General features: G+C 40.8%; 1 protein-coding gene across 5 annotated transcripts in view; it reads left to right on the forward strand.

The window, feature by feature from the left end:
- Window positions 1-21523, forward strand: part of ZSWIM7 (zinc finger SWIM-type containing 7) — a 199765-nt gene extending 178242 nt beyond the window's left edge. For all 5 annotated transcript variants that reach the window (XM_089685732.1, XM_089685728.1, XM_089685730.1 and 2 more), the window contains 2 exons: window positions 2669-2773; window positions 20587-21523. In XM_089685732.1, coding sequence (XP_089541858.1) covers window positions 2669-2773; window positions 20587-20626 — 145 coding nt within the window. In that variant the 3' untranslated portion in view covers window positions 20627-21523. The remainder of the gene's footprint in view (window positions 1-2668; window positions 2774-20586) is intronic.
- Window positions 21524-21906: the final 383 nt, after the last annotated feature.

A 21906-nucleotide genomic window follows, 5' to 3' on the forward strand; every position in this document is an offset into this window, starting at 1 on the left:
AAAAAGCTCTTGATTTGTGTTTTAAAAGGCTAAAGAGAAGAGAGGGCTGCAGATAAACAGGTACAACTTCTGTAGGAGGATTTGTTTAATCTTTGCGTATCAACTGAGACTAGTCGCTTCACTGGGTATGTAAGTGTTTACAACCACTTTAAATGTGCCCTTGAGTAAACTGAGCATACATGTTTAGGGGCCAGCCAACAGATATATCTCTGGGTGGGTTGGATCTTCTGTGCTTGCCTGTGGTGTAGTGTGAAAAAAGACAGAAGACAGTCTTTGACAAGTCCTTTATTAAAAGAAGAAAAATAAAAGAATGTCCCCCGAAGAAGCTCCAACGTGAATGGGTAGCAGTACCATGTACCCCATACTCATTCACATGAAGGGGGGAAAGGATTCCAATTCCTGCAGACCCCCACAACCACCGGCCAGGGTTGTGGAGAAGAGGACCTTGTCCCCACCAACATGAGGACAAGGTGCTTTGGGAGGGCAGCTCCCCAAAGCACCCCCCCCATGTTGAGGGCATGTGGCCTGGTATGGTTCAGGAAGGGGGGAGCGCTCGCTCATCCCCCCTTTTTCCTGGCCTGTTGAGCTGCATGCTCGGATAAGGGTCTAGTATGAATCTTGGGGGGTGGGCCCACACCATTTTTTCTTAATTTTGGCGGGGGTTCTCCTCAAAACCCATACCAGACCCAAAGGGCTTGGTATGGATGGAGGGGGGACCCAACAACGTTTTTTTATTATTTTTTTTATTATTTTGAATGCCCTTTATATGCAGCTGAGCTGCAATATGTAGGTGGGGTGTGGCTTTGACTTTAGTGTAGGCTGAGAAACTCTTATTACCAGGGGGCCCCATGAGTTGTCAGTCCACCCCTGACAATTACTCAGCCATACAACAATGTACCCAAATTAATTTTATATAATTTTTGAGACAGATAGAGCTTTCTTTTGGTGGTATTTAATCACAAATGGATTTTTAAATATTCTGTTATATAAACAGAAAAATACAAACAATTTTGCAAAAACTTACTTTTTTCTAGTTTTCGGTTATAAAATCATGCAAATAAATAATTTTTAGACTGGAAAGATTACAACTTGTACAGTAATCTTATTCAGACCTGCAGTTATTATACATGGCAAGTAAATTTCATAATAAAAGCTGAACCTGAAAAAGAGGAGTGCAGGTATAGATAGTAGCAATCAATCAGACGTTTGTTTTGGTTTTCATGCTTCCATTAGAAATCATACAGTTGGAGGAGTATTTCCACATTCCTGTACTGTGCTCCCTCAGCTTTGTGTTGGATTTATTTCTTTGTGCTGCATGTTTGGGTCCACTACTACCTTGGGTTCAAGGCAAATCCTATAGGTTTGAGATTCACAGCATATTAGAAATTGCTGTAGGGAAAGCTTAGGGAAAACTGAAAAGGGGTAGATTAGAGTCACTAGAGAAACTGTACTCTATGAGCTATATGTCAACCCATCTGCTGCCTTTATTATCTTAGATTTGGGGGCTTTTCTATCTTTCATTTTATTTTGTTGTTGGTTTGAGGTTAACTGTCATTTTAACTCCTGTCCTGTCCATAGATTTTTTTCTTGCTGCAACACTTCTCTTAAAGGATAAAGTCACCTTAAAAAAAAAAATTGCACGCACCTGTATTGTGTAGGTTAAAAAAGTGAATTTATAATTTTTTTTTTCTCCAGTTGATCGCAGGTGTAATGCTCTGCAGGCTACTGAGAAAATAATAATAAAAGCACATTTTTTTTTAACCTTCAAAAATATGTGAACTTATTCTTTATACAAAACATTTGTCAGGCTCCTGCAGACTCTTCATACAGCTCTGTGTCTGTACCTCTGTAGGGGCTGTCAGTTTCAGAGCTGTCGGAAGAGTGGATGGGCTACAAGTGCGCTGATCAGCATGCCCACAGTCCATTGAAATTGAAAGTCCATCTGCCACAGTGGCAGACGGGACTTGTAATTTACTCATTTACAGATCTCTGTAAATGAATGACACTACTTTTGAGCGGAGCTAATTTTAAAATGGGACATTGGCTACAGGGGAGAGGAACCCCCACCAGATATCACAGGGAGGATGAGGGGGGAGTGAGGGAGGGTTCTCGTGTCCCATGCTTGACAACACACCACTTCCATTGCACTACAGTATGGATAACTACTAGAGAACTAACCCCAAACACACATTTGTAATGCTTTGGAGGACTGTTTTATTCATTATTCTCCTCTATACATGACAAATGGGCGTTCTTCTGCCTGTTGAGTAAACCATATCCGATGTTTTAAAATGGAATGAATGAGAATTATTTAAAAGGACCTGAACTGATAGCAAATAAACTGGGACCTGGCACACAATGCATGTGAATGAATACCATGTAAGTAGAGTATTGGCAAAACACCCCTAAAAAGCAATGTTTTTTTCTGTGTCAAATGTATTATATATAAGCAGACAGATATACTGTACAGTGTATACCGTCTGCAGACAGTGTTTTATACACAGCACTTAAACATATGTCACTGCCTTCAATACCTTGGTTTTATTGTGCTGATGTCAAGCCTTCAAAGAGCATGAGTCTACCTTTCAACCTGAGTCCCAAAAGGTCTACCTACTATATATTATACACAGAGCACTATCTAACTTGCTGCTTTGTTGTCTTCAATTAGGTTACGGGGAGCTCTGGTAAGCTGTACACCTGCTACAAGGCATGCCACTACTGTTCCTGTCCTGCATTCACTTTTTCAGTGCTCAGGAGAAGCGACAGCATGCTGGTAAGTGATATATGTATACCCAGGGGAGAGGGGGACGTATATTGTCCAAATGGTTAAGTGATATTCAGTAGAATGAGAAAAAAATGTGTGTGGTCCCAAAGACATGATAGACCAGAGTCTTAAAAAACAGTTCAGCGACTTTTGTCTATAACTATAGCCATAGCAAACCATGTGAGCGCTGTAAGGCCCAGAAGCACAGGGAACCAAAAACTATGCAGTGATTTACAGTGTCTAAGTAGCAATAGCATTTGGTACATTGGGAAAAAAGGAAAATATATATATAAAGTTTATATAATTGCTGTGAACAAAAATTAGTATTTTGTATTACTAGAAGAGCTGCCCTCGAGATGGGGATTAGAGAGACCGGACTGCCCATTAATGGTTTTGCTATGGCGCTATCGCATGTAATTACTGCCCTGGTTACAATATATAAATGTTTGAGAGCTTCTGCAGAAGAATATTATTTTGTAGTAGATCAGTAGAGCCATTTTGTTACATTTGTCTTGAGAGAGAAATCATTCATTGAAGTATGTGTAAACCCTCACCTCACAACCCAAAGAGGTTACAGGATTCTCATCCAAGAAGGGCTGCTTAATTCGGAGGAAACAGGTTTTGCAGTTTCTTCATCAGTTGGTAAAACCTGGTTTGGGACCTGGAGCCTGGAGATTTCATAGAGATCGGGGAGGGATGAAATCTCAAGTTCTGGGTTTGTGTTTTGTGATCAGCACTGAGTGTACAGGTGTGTGCAGGGTTTTTGTTGTAACCGGACCATAGGTCAAGGCTTCACACTATCTGAAAAACCCTGCACACCTGTACAATCAGTGTACTGGTTGTTCACAAAGCATGTAGCACTTAGTCCCATTCGGATCTGTGACTGCATTACGCTTAAATGCACATCTTTAATTTTGTTTATGCTGTGCTACAGCTCAACCCTAGGCTAAAGACCAATTTATGGGTGTTCCTATGGGGGCAGTAACACTGTAATCACTGCCCTGTCCCCCTCTGTTTGCTGTGAAATGCCTCCAAATAGGGCAGCTATGCTCCTCTTTTTTTTTGGAGAAAGTGATCAAACTACACAGAGGTTCCCTAATACTAGCAAGTGGCATACATTCAGTGGGGAAAATAATTATTTTATCCCCTCCAGGTTTTGTAAGGTTGCCATTTACAAAGAAATTAAGGGTCTATAATTTTTATCATAGGTATATTTTAAACGATAGAAACAGAATATCAATCAAAAATCCAGAAAAAACACATGATACAAATGTTATAAATTGAGTTGCAGTTCAATCAGTAAAACAAGTGTTTGATCCCCAAGCAGAACATGACTTAACACTTAGGTGGAGAAACCCTTGTTGGCTACCACAGAGGTAAGATGTTTCTTGTAGTTGGTTACCAGGTATGCACACATCTCAGGAGGGATTTTGGTCCACTCTTCTTTCAAAACTTCTCTAAATCCTTAAGGTTTCTTGGCTGTCGCTTGGCAACTCGAAGTTTCAGCTCCCTCCATAAATTTTCTGTAGGATTAAGGACTGGAGACTGGCTAGGCCACTCCATGACCTTAATGTGCTTCTTCTTGAGCCACTCCTTTGTTGCCTTGGTGGTATGTTTTGGGTCATTGTCATGCTGAAAGACTTATCCATGACCCATCTTCAGTGTTCTGGCTGAGGGAAGAAGGTTCTCATCCAAGATTTTACAATACATGGCTCCTTCCATTGGCCCCACAATGCGGTAAAGTCAGCCCGTACCTTTAGCACAGAAACAGCCCCAAAGCATAGTGTTTCCATTTCCACGCTTGACTGTAAGGATGGTGTCCTTAGGGTTATTGTCAGCATTTTACTTCCTCCAAACACACTGAGTCGAGTTGTGGTCTCATTTGACCACATCACTCTCTCCCAATCCTTCTCTGAATCATTTAAATGTTCATTGGCAAACTTCAGATGGGCCTGTACATGTGCCTTCTTGAGGAGAGGGACCTTGCGGGCACTGCAGGATTTCAATCCATGGCGGCATATTGTGTTACCAATGGTTGTTTGGTGACTGTGGTCCCAACTGCCTTGAGATCATTCACAATCTCCTCCTGTGTAGTTGTGAGCTGATCCCTAACTTTTCTCATGATCATAATTACCCCATGAGATGAAATCTTACATGGAGCTCCAGAATGAGGGCGATTTATGGTTATTTAGTATTTCGTCCATTTGCAAATAATTGGTTCAACAGTTGTCTCCTTCTCACCAAGCTTCTTGTTGATGGTCTTGCAGCCCATTCCACCCTTGTGCAGGTCTACAATCTTGTCCCCGATGTCCTTTGCCAGCTCTTTGGTCTTGCCCATGGTGGTGCCCAAGAAAGAGATTCTGTGGACAGGTGTCTTTTTTACACATAATGAGTTGTCATTAGGAGCACCTTCTTAAATTGACAGGACTAATCTGTGTACCACATGAGTACATAGCCAGTCTATGGGAGCCAGAATTATTGTTGGTTGGTAGGGGATCAAATATTATTTTACTCACTGAACTACAACTCAATTTATAATATTTGTATCATGTGTTTTTTCTGGATTTTTGGTCTCTCAAATAAAATACACCTATGATAAAAATTATAGACCCTTCATTTCTTTGTAAGTGGGCAAACTAACAAAATCTGCAGGGGATCAAATACTAATTTTCCCACTGTATAACATATATTTGCAGATGTACAAAGGCAGAGACCACTGTTACTACTGAAATATTGGAAACAGGTTGGCTTGGCAGCCAAAACAACTGTGACTGTGGGAGGCCATCAGTGTTTCCAAGTGGGATCAGGAATGAGTTGTGGTGAGGGGAAGCAACACTGGACAGACTGTGCACTTCAGATTGGAATCAAGGCTTGCATTATGATCTGGCTCGTAGAGCTGTTGGCAGTGGGAAAAAGTAAGCCATGCAGCTGAAAATTTTGGGCTACAACAGAAGTTTGAGTGGGCCTTCATAATTGACAGCTGACAATTGGCTGCTGTTGAAAGTCCTGTATATGTGTTCCCTATAACCACATACTTACACAGGGACATCGCACTGACAGCCTCCTCTCCCACTGAATTGGTGGATAACAGCACTGTCACTGGCCCCTCTCCCTGTGAACTGTCACCATTCCATCTCCTCCTCTGCTGTTACTGGATTATCTCCTTTTAAACTTTCACCACTCCTTCTTCTGTACTGTCACTGGATCCTCTCCTCTTGAACTGTCACCACTCCCTCTACTTTTGAACTGTTACCACTGCCTCAACTCCTGAACTGTCAACACTCCCTCGCCTTCTGAGCTGTCATAACCTGCTCTTCATGTGCTCTGTCACTGCCCCCTCTATTTCTGTTCTTTTACAAACTCTGTTCCCCTTGAGCTGCCACTCATGATTAATTAGTTATTCCTCTCCTTGCTGGCATTGTTGTTGGACAGCGGGGGTTAGTTGTCAAACCATACTTGCTCAGCAACCATAGCATGGATCTGAACAGGACCAAGTGCTAGATGACTTGGTCCCCTTGGATTTAACAAATATTTTTACCTTATGATGATAATTCTTCTTTCGCATTGTCAAAAAAGACATTTTTCACATGCACAGTAGTGGATTGTTACAGTATCTGTGGGACACCTGCATATCTCGGGGCAATGGGTGAACAGCCTCTGAAAGGTTAACTGAAGTTTTTTTTCTGTGTAGTATGAATGGCTTAAAACCAGTTCCATAATGTTTTCCATAAAGCAATACTTGATACATGTTGTCTAAGTTTAAGAAAGCTTAAATAGGCCCTATTGGCAGCTATGCTAAAAAGCCAAACGTTTGTGGACCCCTGACCATTACATCTACTTGTATAGCAAAAATACATGGACACCATCCAAATTATTTCGATTTTTGACTGAATGGACACAAATTCAAACAGAGACACTCCAAAATCATGTGGAAAGCCCACCCAGAAGAGTGGAGGCTGTTAAGGTTGTGTGGAATGGTATGTCCAACAAGCTCATATAGGTGTAATGGTTGGGTTTCCATAAACATTTAGTCATATAGTATTACAAGTGATTTATATCTCCCTAAAGCTAATTTGTATTACATTATTGTGTTCTGTTTTGGCATGGGTGGTTTTGAGAAATCATCTCTACCTATGTTAGTTATTGGGGAGAAACCCTACTTCACACTCACCAGTAGGAATGGATTGAGTTGCTTCATATTTCCAGTTTGCCAAGTGACACTAAGTCACATCAAAATAAATAATATATAAATTGATGACTGATCATTATTCTGTTGTTCATGGTTGTCATTTGGGTTGAACAGAATACGCCAGTGTGAGGAAGGGATACAAATGATTACCATTTTAAGGAAAATTGGTGACCAGTTCTGGGGGTGCATATGAACTTCAGTCTGTGGGGGGTAGGGAAGAACTCTGAAAGGGGACAGGCTATCAACTGTGGCTGGAAATGAATTGAGGAACAATTATACAATACATGGGGGTTATTTACTAAAACTGGAGAGTGTAACTCTGGGTTTTGGTGCTCTCTGGGGTTGATTTACTAAAGGCAAATAGACTGTGCACTTTGCAAAGTGCAGTTGCACTGTGCAAATGCAGTTGCTCCAGAGCTTAATAAATCAGAAAAAGCTCCGCTGACTTCCATCATCCTATCATGTCCAACCAAAAGTGCTTTTTTTTCATTTTCTTTGTATGTGATTGGGTATTCCTTACAGAGCGAATATTTACCTCATTTACAAAGCTCTGGAGCAATTGCACTTGCACAGTGTATGGTGCACAGTCTATTTTCCTTCAGTAAATCAACCCCTCTGTGTCCCTATTGGTGAGATTTGCCTTTATTTACTGTACTAGATTCTTCCTATCCTACTTACAACGATATCATTGGGATAAGAAGAGAAGAGAAATCTCCTTAGTGAAACTTCGCGATACAGCAGTACAAACCTGACAGATCATAATCCTTTTTTCCCCAGTCCAAAATGGCAAAAAATGAAATTTACCAGAAGTAACGCACTACTGAGTATTATTTTCTTTGGTTGCAGCCAGATGAGAGCTGTAAAGTCCTGGGGGCAAGGGTTGTTCCCAGTTTCTGTCTGTTGGGGGATGTGATCATGGGACATTCCAATTGTCACTCAGAAGCTAGGGCATTGACTGAGCCTGACAAGAATGTCAGAAGGGCTTGCTGAACGGAGGAAGTAATGAGTTGGACAGCTGGTCCAGAGCGTTCCGTGTACAATGTGGTAGGGGTGGAACGCCTTTCACTTAGAGGGTAGGGTACTTGTTGTGTCTGACCAAAATGGTAGAAGGGTTTACTAGGAGTAGAAGATAATGATTTAGACAGTTGCTACAGGACTTTCTGTGTACAAAGTGGTAGGGTTCAATGACTATCTCTCAGGGGTTAGAACACTCTGTGGCTAAGCCGAATGGTAGAAGGGCTTGCTGAGTGTAGGAGGTAATGAGTTGAACAGTTGATCTAGGACTTTCCATTTACAAAGTGGTAGGGTGCAATGCCTATCTTTCAGGAGATATGGCACTGGCTGTGGCTGACCAGTATGACAGATAGGCTTGCCAAGCACAGGAGGTAATAAGTTTGACAGCTGGTCCAGGGTTTTCCATATACTGTACAAAGTGGTACAACACAGGGAAGGGACACAGTTCTATGCTGAGCATAGCCGTAAAGTGAAAGTGTGCTTTTTAGGAGGTCTGCTCAAAAAGCTTACTAAACCTCTAAAAGAGAAAGGTGGTAGGTCAGCTTCGGCACACGTTTAGGTTGCATTAATCAAAGCCAAAGACAGTCAGGGCTTGGGCGGTCCTCATGAACCCACATACAACTCTTCTAAGAATGATAGTTTGTAGAATTATACATGTAGAACACAAACTGCCAGCAGTGAATATTTATGAAAAACATGATATTTCTGACACTAAAACACTCTACATTGGTCTGCTGCAGAATTTCCAGTTTTATAAAGGGGCTGTTCTTTACTGTCCCAATATTTAAACCACGAGGTTATATTTAGAAGTTTGATTTTTTTTGCCTTAAAACCTAATGTTCTTTACTGCTGTATGCCTAAGGCATTATGTTGTAGCTCTTTTGTTATAACCTGTTATAATTTGTTAATATTGTGTTCTATGCCGTTCCTGGCAATAGTCATCAGGCTAATTAAATAATTCTCTTCCACGTGATAAATAAGCCAGGCTCAAGGGCTTGATCAATATAGAATTAAAGTGAACACATCATTCAGAGATCAGATTCTTGCTGTGTATAATATCAGTGTAATTTAATGCCATAAGTAAGACATTAAGAAATGCTCAGTTAAAAGAAAAATCTGAGTTCATTAGGGCCATTTGGCTGGCCTCATTGACAGCCGTTGCTATGGTGACAGGGTGAATAACAGCTCCATCCGTGTCAACCTAAAACATAATGGTAGCCATGAAGAGAAAGTCCAGCTGCAGTATGTCATCTGTCTGGAGCCTGGATCCCAGAGAGCCAGTGAACCATATATGTGAAACAACAAATCCTTACAGACTGTATTGTTATTTCTGCTACAAAATAATTGTTAAATACAACAAAGGGACCACGTATGTAGGAACTAAACACCCCACAAAAATCATTCCTGTATATAGTGAGTATAAATTGTCATATAGTAGCAGTACTTCATGTGCATCATTTTTTAACCACTTCAAGTCCGGACACTTTTACCCACTTTTCAGCTTTCAGTGCTATCACACTTTGAATGACAATTGCGTGGTCATGCAACACTGTACCCATACAAATTTTTTAGCATTTTTTGAGACAGATAAAACTTTATTTTGGTGGTATTTATTCACCACTGGGATTTTTATTTTTTTTGCTATATAAATGAAAAGTCCAAACATTTTGAAAAAAAGTGTTTTTCTTTTTAACATTTTGCAAATAAATAATATTTCTTCATAAATCTTGAGCCAACATGTATTTGGTTATCTTTTTAGTAAAAAAAAAACACCCCTGACAGTTTCCTGCACCATTATAATGGCAGAGGAAGCTTAGTTAATTTCCCTGGATGTATTTTAATGTTGTATTGAGCTGGTGTCTCTGTTACTCTTGGGACAAAGGAGGTGGAGTTGTGTGGAATAATGCAGATTTCACTTGCCACTGTGCCATATTTCTGCCCGTGAATTGTTGAGGTCTGCACTGGCAATGATTTATCCTCTTAGCCCATGTTGATATGATGAATGTCACACATAGAAACATTTATGAATAGGGTGAAAAAAAAAAGGAAGCCAATATACATGATAGAGAACGGCATTAGAGGTAAATGACATTTACCCATATACGTTCAAAACCATGAGAACCATGAGCAGCGTTCTCCTATACAGCATATGCACCTATTTACAATTTAAATACATATTTGTAACTTTAAAGAGATTTTGACAGGTGTGCCGGAAATTTAGGTGTGTCTGAGGTATGCATGGTATCTGTGTTGGAAGCAGCCTGTGTGATAATCCTTTTTAATTACTATTTCAGGGTAACTAATCAACAAGTGCTTTGGTCAAAGATGTAAACTGGAGCAGGATATAGACGTTGATAGCAGCATTGTAGGTTGAGTTTGGGCAGGATGTCATGACTACTATTCCCTCTGTAGGTCTTTCATTCACACATTGCATGTTTACTAACTCCATTACACATTCCTTCGTTTATGCTGGCTGTAACACCCGGGTGCAGATGATGTTTGATTCTGTTTATTTTACATTGTATTATTATTATTGTTTGTCTTATAGTAGATGCATTCCATGCAAAATGGAAGCCCTCAGATTGAGCCCCCACTATGTGGTCTCATGTGTAGTGAAATGTAGCCCTTCTACCGTTTTTCTACTATAATGCCATTTATTTTCAGCAGGTGGCGCTGCAAGTGAAATCCTTACTTTATACTCGAAAGCTGGTTACACAATTTTAGGGTTTTTTTTTCATTCAGCCAGAGGGTCAAACGAAAAAAGAAAAAAAATCTTACACTGACACATTGCTTGTGTTGATACAGAAATCTCTCCACTTGAGACATTGTATTTTGATAGGGGGACTCCCCACTTCCCACCAGAATGCACTGATCAGCACTGATCGAATAATGGTGTTTCAGTATGCCTGTTCGACAGAAGCCAGTTGTTAGAACAGACTGCTGTACACACGGACCGAAAGTTTGCCATGTGTACTAGTGTTAAAGTGATTGTAAACCCTCACCTTGTCAAACAACCCATTCAGTTTAACATAGAAATGAAAGGCAAAACATTTGGGTATAAATATAAAAATCATTATAAATACTTTTTTTTAAGTGATCATATTCCCTCTGTTCTCAGCTGCATAAAAGCTGAGGGAGGAGAAAGAGCAGAACACTGATCTTCCCAGTGAAAGGCTGTGCAGGGATGGGGGGCGGGGTCAGGACAGGCCTGATCATTGGAGGAGAGCAGGCTGAGTTCCCAGCATGGCTATAGAACTGACTACACTGTGTTCTCATGCCTAGTATTGTCCGTTTTTAATAAGAAAACAGAGAGACTGGCAGGAACACAGGGAATTCACACAACGGAAGTAATACAAAGAGAACAGGTTACTTTTTCACAGGGTGGATTTGATTTAAATCACTAGTGAAAAGGCTCAATTTAAATCATAATTTTTAAAGTGCAGCTGTCATCTCTGTCCCGCAGCGGCTCCTCCTCTGACCCGCTGTTGACTCACCGACAGTCCCATTCACTTTAATCAGATGGCTGGTGATGCGGCAGTGATACAACAAGGTGAGGGACGTGGCGGCAGAAGGTGAGTGAATGCCCTCTAACAGGTGCTGTTTGATGGATCTAAAATGACAGGTGCTCTTTAACTGCAAGGAATCCGCCTCTTTCTTGTTGGTAGTTAGAATCTTTAATATTTTCAAACCAAATGAAGGTTTCCTTTTTCAAATAATAAGCTGTCAGGTTAGTAAAACAGCGATATCAGAACCGATTTTAGGTTAATAGGTTAATCACACTAAAATTCTTTTATTTCATGTTTTTTCTCATGGCTACTGTGAAATTGTGTGAATGCATCAATGCAGTGCATGTTATCTCAGCTTGCAAAGCTTGGATTCATTGAATGAATTTACCAAAAATGTAAATATTGCAGAGAATACAGCCTCGTGCTACATAACTAAGCTCCATTTCATGCTGAATAAACTAAATTATTAATGTATCTTAAACAGAAAACTATCTTTAGATAGATTTTACTCCAAAAGCATTTTATTAAAATGAATTTGATAAAAATAAAAAAAACCTGATTTAAATAAAAAAATATGATTTTAATTTTTTTTTTTTAAATCAGCGATTTTTATCCACCCTGCTTTTTCACACAAGTACAGCAGGCACATATCAGAAGATTCTCATTTATCCAGGTCATGGTGTACCTAGTAGTAATTAGTCACATTGAACTGGAATTGTTCTGTAATGGTAAAGATGTGTTACTACTCATCTAAATAGTTTCTTCAGTTTTATTGGGTGTCTGGAACATACCCCAGCATTTCTAGCCATGCAGGTATTTTATTCAGGCAAAAAAGACAACCGGATTGCAAGAAGCACATAGGAAGCCCTCCAACACAGACTGAAACAACCATTCCTATCCAGAGGTTGAAGTTTTTGACATTATTATTTCAATTATAAATATTAAATTAAATATTAAATTAAATTATACATATTATTTCCTTTTATTTCATGCCTTTTTAACATCTCCACCTTCGTGATTTATCATTTAATATAAAACTTAAAGTGGTTGTAAACCTCAGACATGAAATATGCACGAAACAAATCTCTCTATAGTGTGTACCTATCTCAATTAAGAACACTAAGTGTCATTTCTGTTTGCTGCCTCTTTCATCTGTTATTAGTATAAATCACTTCTGACAAGTTTTTTTGACACCAAAATAAATATGGTGACAGGGGAGGGACCTCCAGCAGATTGACAGTCTCAGCTATGTTCCTGTGTGCTGTGTGAAGGGGTGTGTGTCCTTTTCCTCTAAACATCTCTCAGCACTGTCCTCACTGAGCTATGTGGAATGTAAGTTCAGCTCTCCTCCCCCTTTTTTCTGAACTCTCAGAAAAGCTTTATAAATTCAGCACTTTGAACAGATGTAGAGAAGAGTAGACTGCAGATAAACAGGTACAATCTGTGTAGGAAGATTTGTTTTATCTCTGTGTATCACCTGAGGCCAGTCACTTTACTGGGTATATGTAAGGGTTTTCAACCACTTTAACTCCAGGCTCAAGCTCTAGTATAGTCTATCACTGTCACCATCTAACCCTGATCTTTACTCTGTAATTTTTGGCCCCTTACTACTAGATTAATCCCATGGACCAGCATACTTTAGTTTATCCAGTTCTTGAACCATATTTGCCAAAATCTACATACTTTGCATGATGAGTTCATTGGGGACTGAGCAATGAAAGCAAAAAATTGGGGCAACCCATAGTGAGTCTGGAGCAGTCCAGTCTTTGGTCTTGTATGTAAATCCTAAGGGGTTGTATGTAATGTGGCTTTCAGTATGAAATAGATGTTGGTAGGTGGTTGCCAGCCTTGTCATGCATTGACAATCCTATAGCGTAAAAGGTCTGGGACCTGCAAAAGCAATCTGGATAAAAGCGTACGTATGCAACAGTAACAGTTATGGTGTATATATATTACAGGAGCCCTTTAAACATTGCAGCATTTGTAGTTTCTAATTATGACCTAAGGGGGCCAATTCATACTTCTACATTGTGTTAACACGCATTTTTTTTGAATGGCACCCCAATGCGTTAATAGTGTAGTGAGCAATGCTCCCACGCTGCAGCAGTCCACAAGGCATGGCAGTGAAGCATATTGATTTTTGGCTGTATTGTGTTGCGTTGGCAGCCCATTCAAAATGAACAGGTTGTTTTTCACAATGTATATTAATGTTTTACACTCGGTAGCACTAATGTGTCAACATTTTATATGCTTTTCTTAATATTAGTATGCACAACAGGAGTAACATGTTTTCTGTTTAGTCATTTTTGAATGCTAGCATGCTTTGGGAATAAGAAGGATAAGTTGTGTTTTTCCTGTTCAATTAATAGCTCCTAAATGGAAAAAGGCATGAAGCAGTGAGAGGGGGGAATCTCTCAAAGAACCTTTAGCCCTGGTTCACACTGATTCAGATGTGATGCGGTTTAGAATACTCAGATCATGTCAAGTGATTTTACATAGTGTTCTATGGAGGCAGTTCACATCTATGCGTTGCGAATATGATGCAGTTAAAAAAAGCCTCCTGTGCATGTTTAGTGCGGTGCGGTGCGAATGTGAGCTCCATAGACTTCAATAGAACCTTAGTTAAAAACGTGCTCCTTGTTCACATGTATGCGAATAATAATTATTTTCTTCTCTGCGACTCCGCCCAAAACCCCTCCTCTCCTCTCTCCTCACTTCCTGTCTATGTACTTGTCCATGTGCTCACTGTAAACATGGCCCCCAGATGCCAGAAGAGCGCAGTTGATATTGAGGAGTTGATCCGACTTTTCCGGCAAAGGCCATACATTTATGACTGCAGGGATCCTCAATACAAGGACAACAGCAAGAAGAACAGAGGCTTGGATGAAATTGCTCACATTATGTTTCCAGACTGGGACAAATTACAAGCAGGAATACGCCTCCAAAAGTGTAAGTATATTTCTTAGTACGTATACTTGTGTACAGGGTGTGCGTGGTTAGGGTTTGAGGTTAGGGGGGTTAGTGGGGACTTGGGGTTAGGGGGGTTAGAGATTAGTGGGGATTTGGGGTTGGTGGGGATTTGGAGTTTGGGGGATTTTGGGTCGGGGGGTCAGAGGTTAGTGGGGATTTGAGGTTAGGGGGGTTAGAAGTTAGTGGGATTTGGGGTTAGAGGTTATGGGGGATTTAAGGTCGGGGGGTTAGAGGTTAGTGGAGATTTGGGGTTAGTGGGGATTTTGGGTTAGGGAGGTAAAGGGGTTAGTGGAGATTTGGGTTTAGGGGTTAGTGGGGGTTAGGGATTAGGGGGGTTAAGGGATTAGTGGGGATTTGGTGTTAGGCGGGTTAGAGGTTAGTTGGGAATTTGTGGTTAGGGGTTAGTGGGGGTTAAGGGTTAGTGGGAACTTGGGGGTTAGTGGGTACTTGGGGTTAGAGGTTAGTGGGGATTTGGGGTTAGTGGGGATTTGAGGTTAAGGGGGTTAGAGGTTAGTGGGGATTTGGGGTTAGGGAGGTAAAGGGGGTTAGAGTTTAGTTGCAATTAGGGTATGTATGTTTTTTTTTCCCCAGACATGACCACAAATGAATGAAATAACACTTGTGTACATCTCAACCATATGTAGTTTATTTTCAGAAAATTAAATTAACACAGCATGCAAAATTGTCAGCAAAGTGTATTTATATTTTTTTATGCAATAAGCCTCAAGTTGCCATAACACTTGACCTGCTGTAGACATGAAGTAGAGAAAACCTCATGAATATTGGCACCACTGATGTTGCTCATAGTTATGCACCATTGCGCCCCTTCCAAATTGTGCATCAACGAATCTTCAAACAGGTAGCCATCTCAAGCTTATACAAAATTGTGGAAAACACATATTGTTTTGACGGCAGCAATAGCATTGTCCATGGTTAGGCCTATAGGGGAATGCAGCAACTGCCACTTGTTTGCAAGTATCCCGAATGCACTATCCACAACGCATCGTGCCCTTGTGAGATAAATAAATAAATATCCTCTTCTCCACAGTAAGTGAGCGATTGGCATAGGGTCTAAGAAGGTGCTCAGAGATAGAGAAGGCCTCGTCACCAATGAAGACATATGGTAGGAATGGCTGACTTGTGCCCGGAAGTGGACAGTCATGTGGAAGGTCTAGAGTATTGTTACAAAGCATTTGCCCAAACGTTGAATGGGAAAAAATACTTGAGTCTGAGCTGCTGCCATATGAACCAATGTCAATATATGTAAAATAATAATTTTCAGCAGGCACTGCCAACAGGACAAATGAGAAAAATTTCTTGTAGTTGAAGTATTTGATGCCACTAGCAACTGGCTTCACTATACGAATGTGTTTGCCATCTACTGCACCCACACAATTTGGAAAGTTGCAGCGCTCCCAAAAAAAAGCTGTTGCTATATTGGCCCATTCTTCTTTTGTTGGTTTTTTCATAACCAGATGTTTCAAAACATCCCAGATGAATCTGCATGTTTGATGGACAATTGCGCTCACGGTTGATTTCCCCAGCTTGAATTCATAGTGTAGGCTGGCTAAAGAATTACCAGTAGCTTGGTAACTGGAAGGAAAGAGACAAATAATTATTTATGTATTTTATGTTTTTCAGTAACTGACATACGTACAAGCTGGCGTAGTGTGAAGGATACATACAGGAAGTATCTCAGAGAAGAACGTGAAACAAGAAGTGGAGCAGCGTCCACAAATAAACGTCCCTATGTGTTTGCTAGCAACCTTGACTTCCTAAAGCCGATCCTGGAATTGAGAAGGTAAGCTAGCATCTATCAGACTTACAGTATGTATGTTAATCTTAATAACCCACTGAGTTACTTAAAAAAAATAAAAATATATATATCTATATATATTACAGCACACAGTCAACTTGGGAGGAGGAGGCAGAGGAAGGTTATGAAGAAGGGAAAGAGAAAGCAATGGCATGTAGCAATGCTGAAGACTTATCTATGGAGCTGCATGTTCTTCATGAATCTACATCATCCATTCCATATGATCCAGAACCTGAAGAGGCTGAGTCTTCCACTCCAATCAGTCAAAAGTCTATTTCTCGCAGCAGATGTTCCACCTCTAGATCTCATGGGGTGGAGAACACGGACAGAGCTGATAGACTTAATATTGTGTCTGATGGAAGCACAGCGCTGTCCATATACATTATTTGCACTTTGGTGCCCCTTTTGAGGGAGGTTTTACCAGAACGATACTTTGAGATGTGTATAGCAGTCCAACAGTGTATCCACTCTTTCAGTTTCCCCCGCCAGCTCAGAATTCAAACAGAGGAAGCATCATCTGCCGTACCAGTAATTCTTTCTGCCCCCTAAACAACCCCACAAACATACACTTCCAGCGATGACTAGTATTTATGAAACTCCTCATTCTAGAACACCTTATCCCATCCATTCATCCATTCCATCCTTAATTGCCCCCCCAAGCAGACCTCTTGAAATACCATCAACTTGTTCCCAATTGCCCCCCCCCCCCCCCACAAGCAGACCACCCCAACTCTACACACCATTTCATTACACTTCAATACAAAATCTCCCTCCCAGCAGACCAACTCAACTACACGCACAACTGTATCCAAGCTATCCACAATGCACCCCCCCCACCCCCCAGCAAACCTCCTGAAATCAATACAGCGCTGCCGTTAACTTCTGAACAATATTCCTCCATCCACCATCTACACACCTTTGCAGTCCCTAGTCACAGCTCTACCTCAGCCTCCGCCCCAGGCCACAACATCCCAGCAGTTGAGCAGCATGTGGATAACGGCACCTACCTGTACTGAATTGTTTATATTATTTACAATGTTATGGCATTTTTGGACAATTTTGCACTAAGTTTTGTTAGTTTGTGCTTTGGAAAACCACAAACAATAAAAAAAATTGGTATAAAAGCAGTTGGAGTGTGATCTGTTTTGTTTGCATTTATTCGTCGGGGGTCAAGAGATAACAATTTGCATTACCAATAAAATTACTTTAATGTGACTAGTAATCTCTGAGCAGGCTCAACACTGATCCTGAAGATTGTGTTCTGTCATTTCAAATGGCAGTATGGTAGTCCAAGTAATTCATCAAAACTGAAATAACAATATATATTATCACAATGAGACATGGAAATGGAAGAGAGCTTGAGTGGGGAGAGAAAAGGGTAGTGGGTAAGGAAGGGTGAGAGGGAGGGAGAGAGGGATTGGGGGGGAGAGAGAGGGATGGGAAAGGAGAGAGAGATAGGGAGGGAAAGAGGGATGGAGAGGGAGAGAAGGATGGGAAGGAAGAGAGAGATGGGGAGGGAGAGAGAGAGATGGGGAGGGAGAGAGAGGGAGGGGAGGGAGAGAGAGGGATGGGAGGGAGAGAGAGAGATGGGGAGGGGGGGAGGGGGAGAGAGATGGGAAGGGGGAGAGAGAGATGGGGAGGGAGAGAGGGATGGGGAGGGAGAAAGGGATGGGGAGGAGTGGTCATATGGTGGGAGAGAGGAGAGACTCTCCCTCTCACGTATGTATTTACCTGTTGACTGTCATGCGTTTGCAATTGAAGAACTTCTCTTCATGTGCATGGAGGTCTTGATACATTACCCTGAGCTTCCCACGCTCCTCCCTGTTTGCTATAACTGGATGGACCCAGTATCTTCGTCTTCTCCTCATCCTTCTCCTATTTTTCTCCCTTTCTATCAAGACTGCAGCAGTAGCAGTGGCAACTGCTGCCTTAACCAATGGCATAGAAGGATGAAACATGCTGAGCAACACACAGAAACAATACACCACCACACTACTCTCTACATAAAAGCAAAGAAGTGTACAGTAAGTTAACGCCTTTTCTTTGTCAGAAATTATTGCTATTGGCCAGAGCAAAAATCGCAGCTGTGGTCCATATGCATGAAAATCACATTAGTGTGAACCTAGACTCGCTTTGGAATCGCATTACATTTGCAGCAGTCCAGTACAAACCGCACAGAAAATTCACACTGTACTCACACAAAAAAAATGCATAAAATTTGCAAGGATTCGCACCGCATATGTGTGAACCTAGGCTCAATGTAGCTTATACTGCTTGGATGAGCAATGTAAATAAGCAGCTAAAGGCGATGAAGGATTTAAGACACCACTGGAGCTGTACAACAGCCCAGCAACTACACAATACAAAACTGATTTCCATATGATGGGCACATTGAACATTCACTGATCCACAACACCTCACTGTAGGATGGTATTTACAGAGAGCACTTGATGCTGGTTTGGAAAAACATCATGAGAGTGGACTATAAGTAGAAGATTAATTTAGTCTATGTACCAAGCCAAGTACAATTAGGTACATTTATTATTGAAAACACAGAGGTTTTGAAACTGACTATATTGGAAAATGTATACACAGGGTTCCACTCCCCATCTCTTCTGCACTATTGACCAATTACATTCTAAAAAAATTCAGTGCAATCCCCAAATCAGTCACCACCTATTATCTGCTGTGCCTGTCTCTCTGCTTTCTCCAATCTTCTGCAGCCCCATCCTCCTGAGGATACTCTCACTGCCCTGCCAGTCCCCAAAGATCCCACACTTCCTCCAACCCTTTGTTGCTCCCCTTCACCTGCTGCCTTCTACTTTTGCAACTGTGCCTGAACCCCCTGTGAAAACTGCGCCTGTGCATGCTTCTCACTTTGATGACTTGCACAAGCTGCCACCCCTTCCCACTACACAACATTTGTACACTTTCACCCATTCCTTTTCTTACCACTGCACCTTTACCCCTCTACTTATCAGTGTGCCTTCCCTTCCTCCATCTCACCTGTAGGCCAGTCTCTCGCCACATGCTCATTACACTGCACCTGCATAGCATCCCTTCTCACAACCACAGTTGTGCGCCCAAATTTACCACCACACTTGTACCCCCTCTCATAAAGCCTTTGCATTCTTGCTCCCTTTCTCACTTCAGTTTTACCACCCCTCCGTTGTTAACCTATGCCTGCTGGAAGTGCACCTCCCCCTTTATATCCGAAGTCCCAGAACCTAATTTTCCACAGGGTTGACCACTGCTCCTGCAACCAACCCTTTCCCCCATGTTCAAACTAATCCTACCGTGAAACTGGCACACGTTTGCTAGTATATATTGATATATATTGTATGTGTGTGTTTTGCCCTTTATATATAAGTAAAAATCACCATTATGGATTATAGTATGGCTTTGAGTGATAGATGCACAAGTTAAAAATAAGCAGACCATTGCTGGGCTTACAGCCACACTATAACCACAGGTATATGTGAAGTCCTCTTCAATGGAATCCACTAAAACATCCTCTAGTCCTCCACTGGGCCAATCTAGTTGTGGCCAGAAATATTATAGTTGTGGATTGTTCAATGGTAAGACATTATCTGTATTTGATTCCAGATTCTGGTCCGTATGCCCACCCTGAAGTGTTCTCTCTGCCTCTTGACCCTTGAGGCTTCTATTTAGCTTGTTGGATGTTTTATTACCTTGCCATGAGAGCTTTGTTGAGTTTGCTTTATTGCTTTAAGAAAGGAGAAAACATATAAATGATACAAAAGACCATGTGAGAAGGTCTGGCTAGTGGCAGTAGTAGTCAGTGCTTCTCTGCTTTCTGGCATTTTCTGGACATAATCTATTTACTGTATATTAGCAATTTTATAAAGCCTGAATCTACTGTGAAACACTATGCTACATATACAGTTATTAGGAATCGAGGGCGTCTATAATTGGAGGGTATCCATTTCAAAATGTTCGTATTCTTCTTTTGTGTTTTGTTTCATTAAAATCATTGAAATCCTCAATCAAACTTCCAGCTGATAATGCTAGTTGCCTAGTTATCACTTTAATATTTTCTGAGCTACTGATTTAAGGCAAAGCATGCAGCCAGTGAGGTCAGAACTCTTGACCTGCATACTTTATCTACATTAGTGATTTGGAGCTTATTAAAGACAATGAATCGACAGACATGTCGCTAGTATTTTTAGGAGCTCAGCACTGGAAACCTTCATATTTCTGTATTACTTTCTTATACACAAAACACATACAGCTGGTGTGATCTAGCCCTTAATATCTCAAAAACCTATTTTTCTCTAATTACTTTCTTTTCCTTGCCTTTTTTCAGTGCAAACATATCCTTGCCATCTACCTCAGCCAGGCCTTAGGAGTGTGCCAGGAAATTACAGTGTCCGACAAGCAGATGAGTGACATTCTACTGGCCAAAGAAGACTGAGTTGCCAAAATTATCCACTGTGACTTCTTTTCAATATAGGACTATGTTCTCTCTTAGCCAAGGCTGTTCTTTCCCTGAGATAAAGCTGCAGAATTATAACTCCTGCTAGTTACACAAATCCACCATACAGTTTATTTTTATTATCCTTTAGACATTATGAAATCAATTCTTGGTTCATCCTGTGATATTACTTGAATTTGTTTTTTCATACAGTCATCCCATGTCAGTTAAGAGATGAAATCAGGCTTACAGTGTTGGTAAACGCTCTGTCACCTGATGAGCAGGAGGGGTTGGTGTCACCACTGTTGGTGTTCATTTGTTATTATACAAAGAGGAGATAGTCAAGCTAGTAATCCGAAATTTGCAGAACTGCCAGCTCTGAAGAGTTGTCCGTTTATTTAAGATAGACAGTGACGTAGTTCAAAAGGTATTCATACTTCCTTTGGTAGGTAAAGTTGTACATATGTGTTTTTTTTAGTTGTGTTTTACCCTACATTTGTTCTTAGGCACAAGTGTTCTAGATCAGTTCAGGTTGTGCAACATATCTTCTTGTATGTAAGGACTTGGGCACGGATTTTATTCACAACAGTGAATTTGATGGAACAGGGAAGAGTTGTCTCCTGTCGTGTCCCGTTATGCAGGACCTTGTTATTCTCTTTTGATTTATCTCATATTGCTAATGTCACCAGGAGGTTGTTTTTTGTTTAGTTTGGTTTTATGTATCCACTTGAACCATTTTGTACTTCTCTGTAATTTTTTTGTATTGTAATATCTTGCTTTTTCCAATAAACCTCTTGCCTTTTCGGTAAAATAAATATTTAAAAAAAAAGATTGTCCTTTTAGCACACACTATGACTGATCTTAAAATACGTTTATCAGCAGGATGGAACAATTCATCTCTAAACAATGCTGTTACATGACACAATACTGCAAAAACGAGTATCTCTGGTGCACAGGAGTAAAGTGGTGTAAGGGTGAAAAGGATAAAAATTATAAAGTAAAAGATGATAATGTAAATATTGGCATACAAGTACTTAAAACAGATTATGTAAATGCATTAATGTACAATGAGTCCTTATAAGAGTCTCTCAGGCAATCTGCCTGGAATCTTTTTAGCACAAAAAGACGGCAGCCATCCGGGGGGGCAAGCCAGCTCTGTATGCAGGGACAGAAGAAAAGAGACAGGAGGCGCCCGTCTGAGTGTAGTAATAA

Source organism: Staurois parvus, unplaced genomic scaffold, assembly GCF_062004578.1.
Source record: "Staurois parvus isolate SC_StPar_1 unplaced genomic scaffold, SC_StPar_1.0 ptg000382l, whole genome shotgun sequence".
NCBI lineage: Eukaryota > Metazoa > Chordata > Amphibia > Anura > Ranidae > Staurois > Staurois parvus.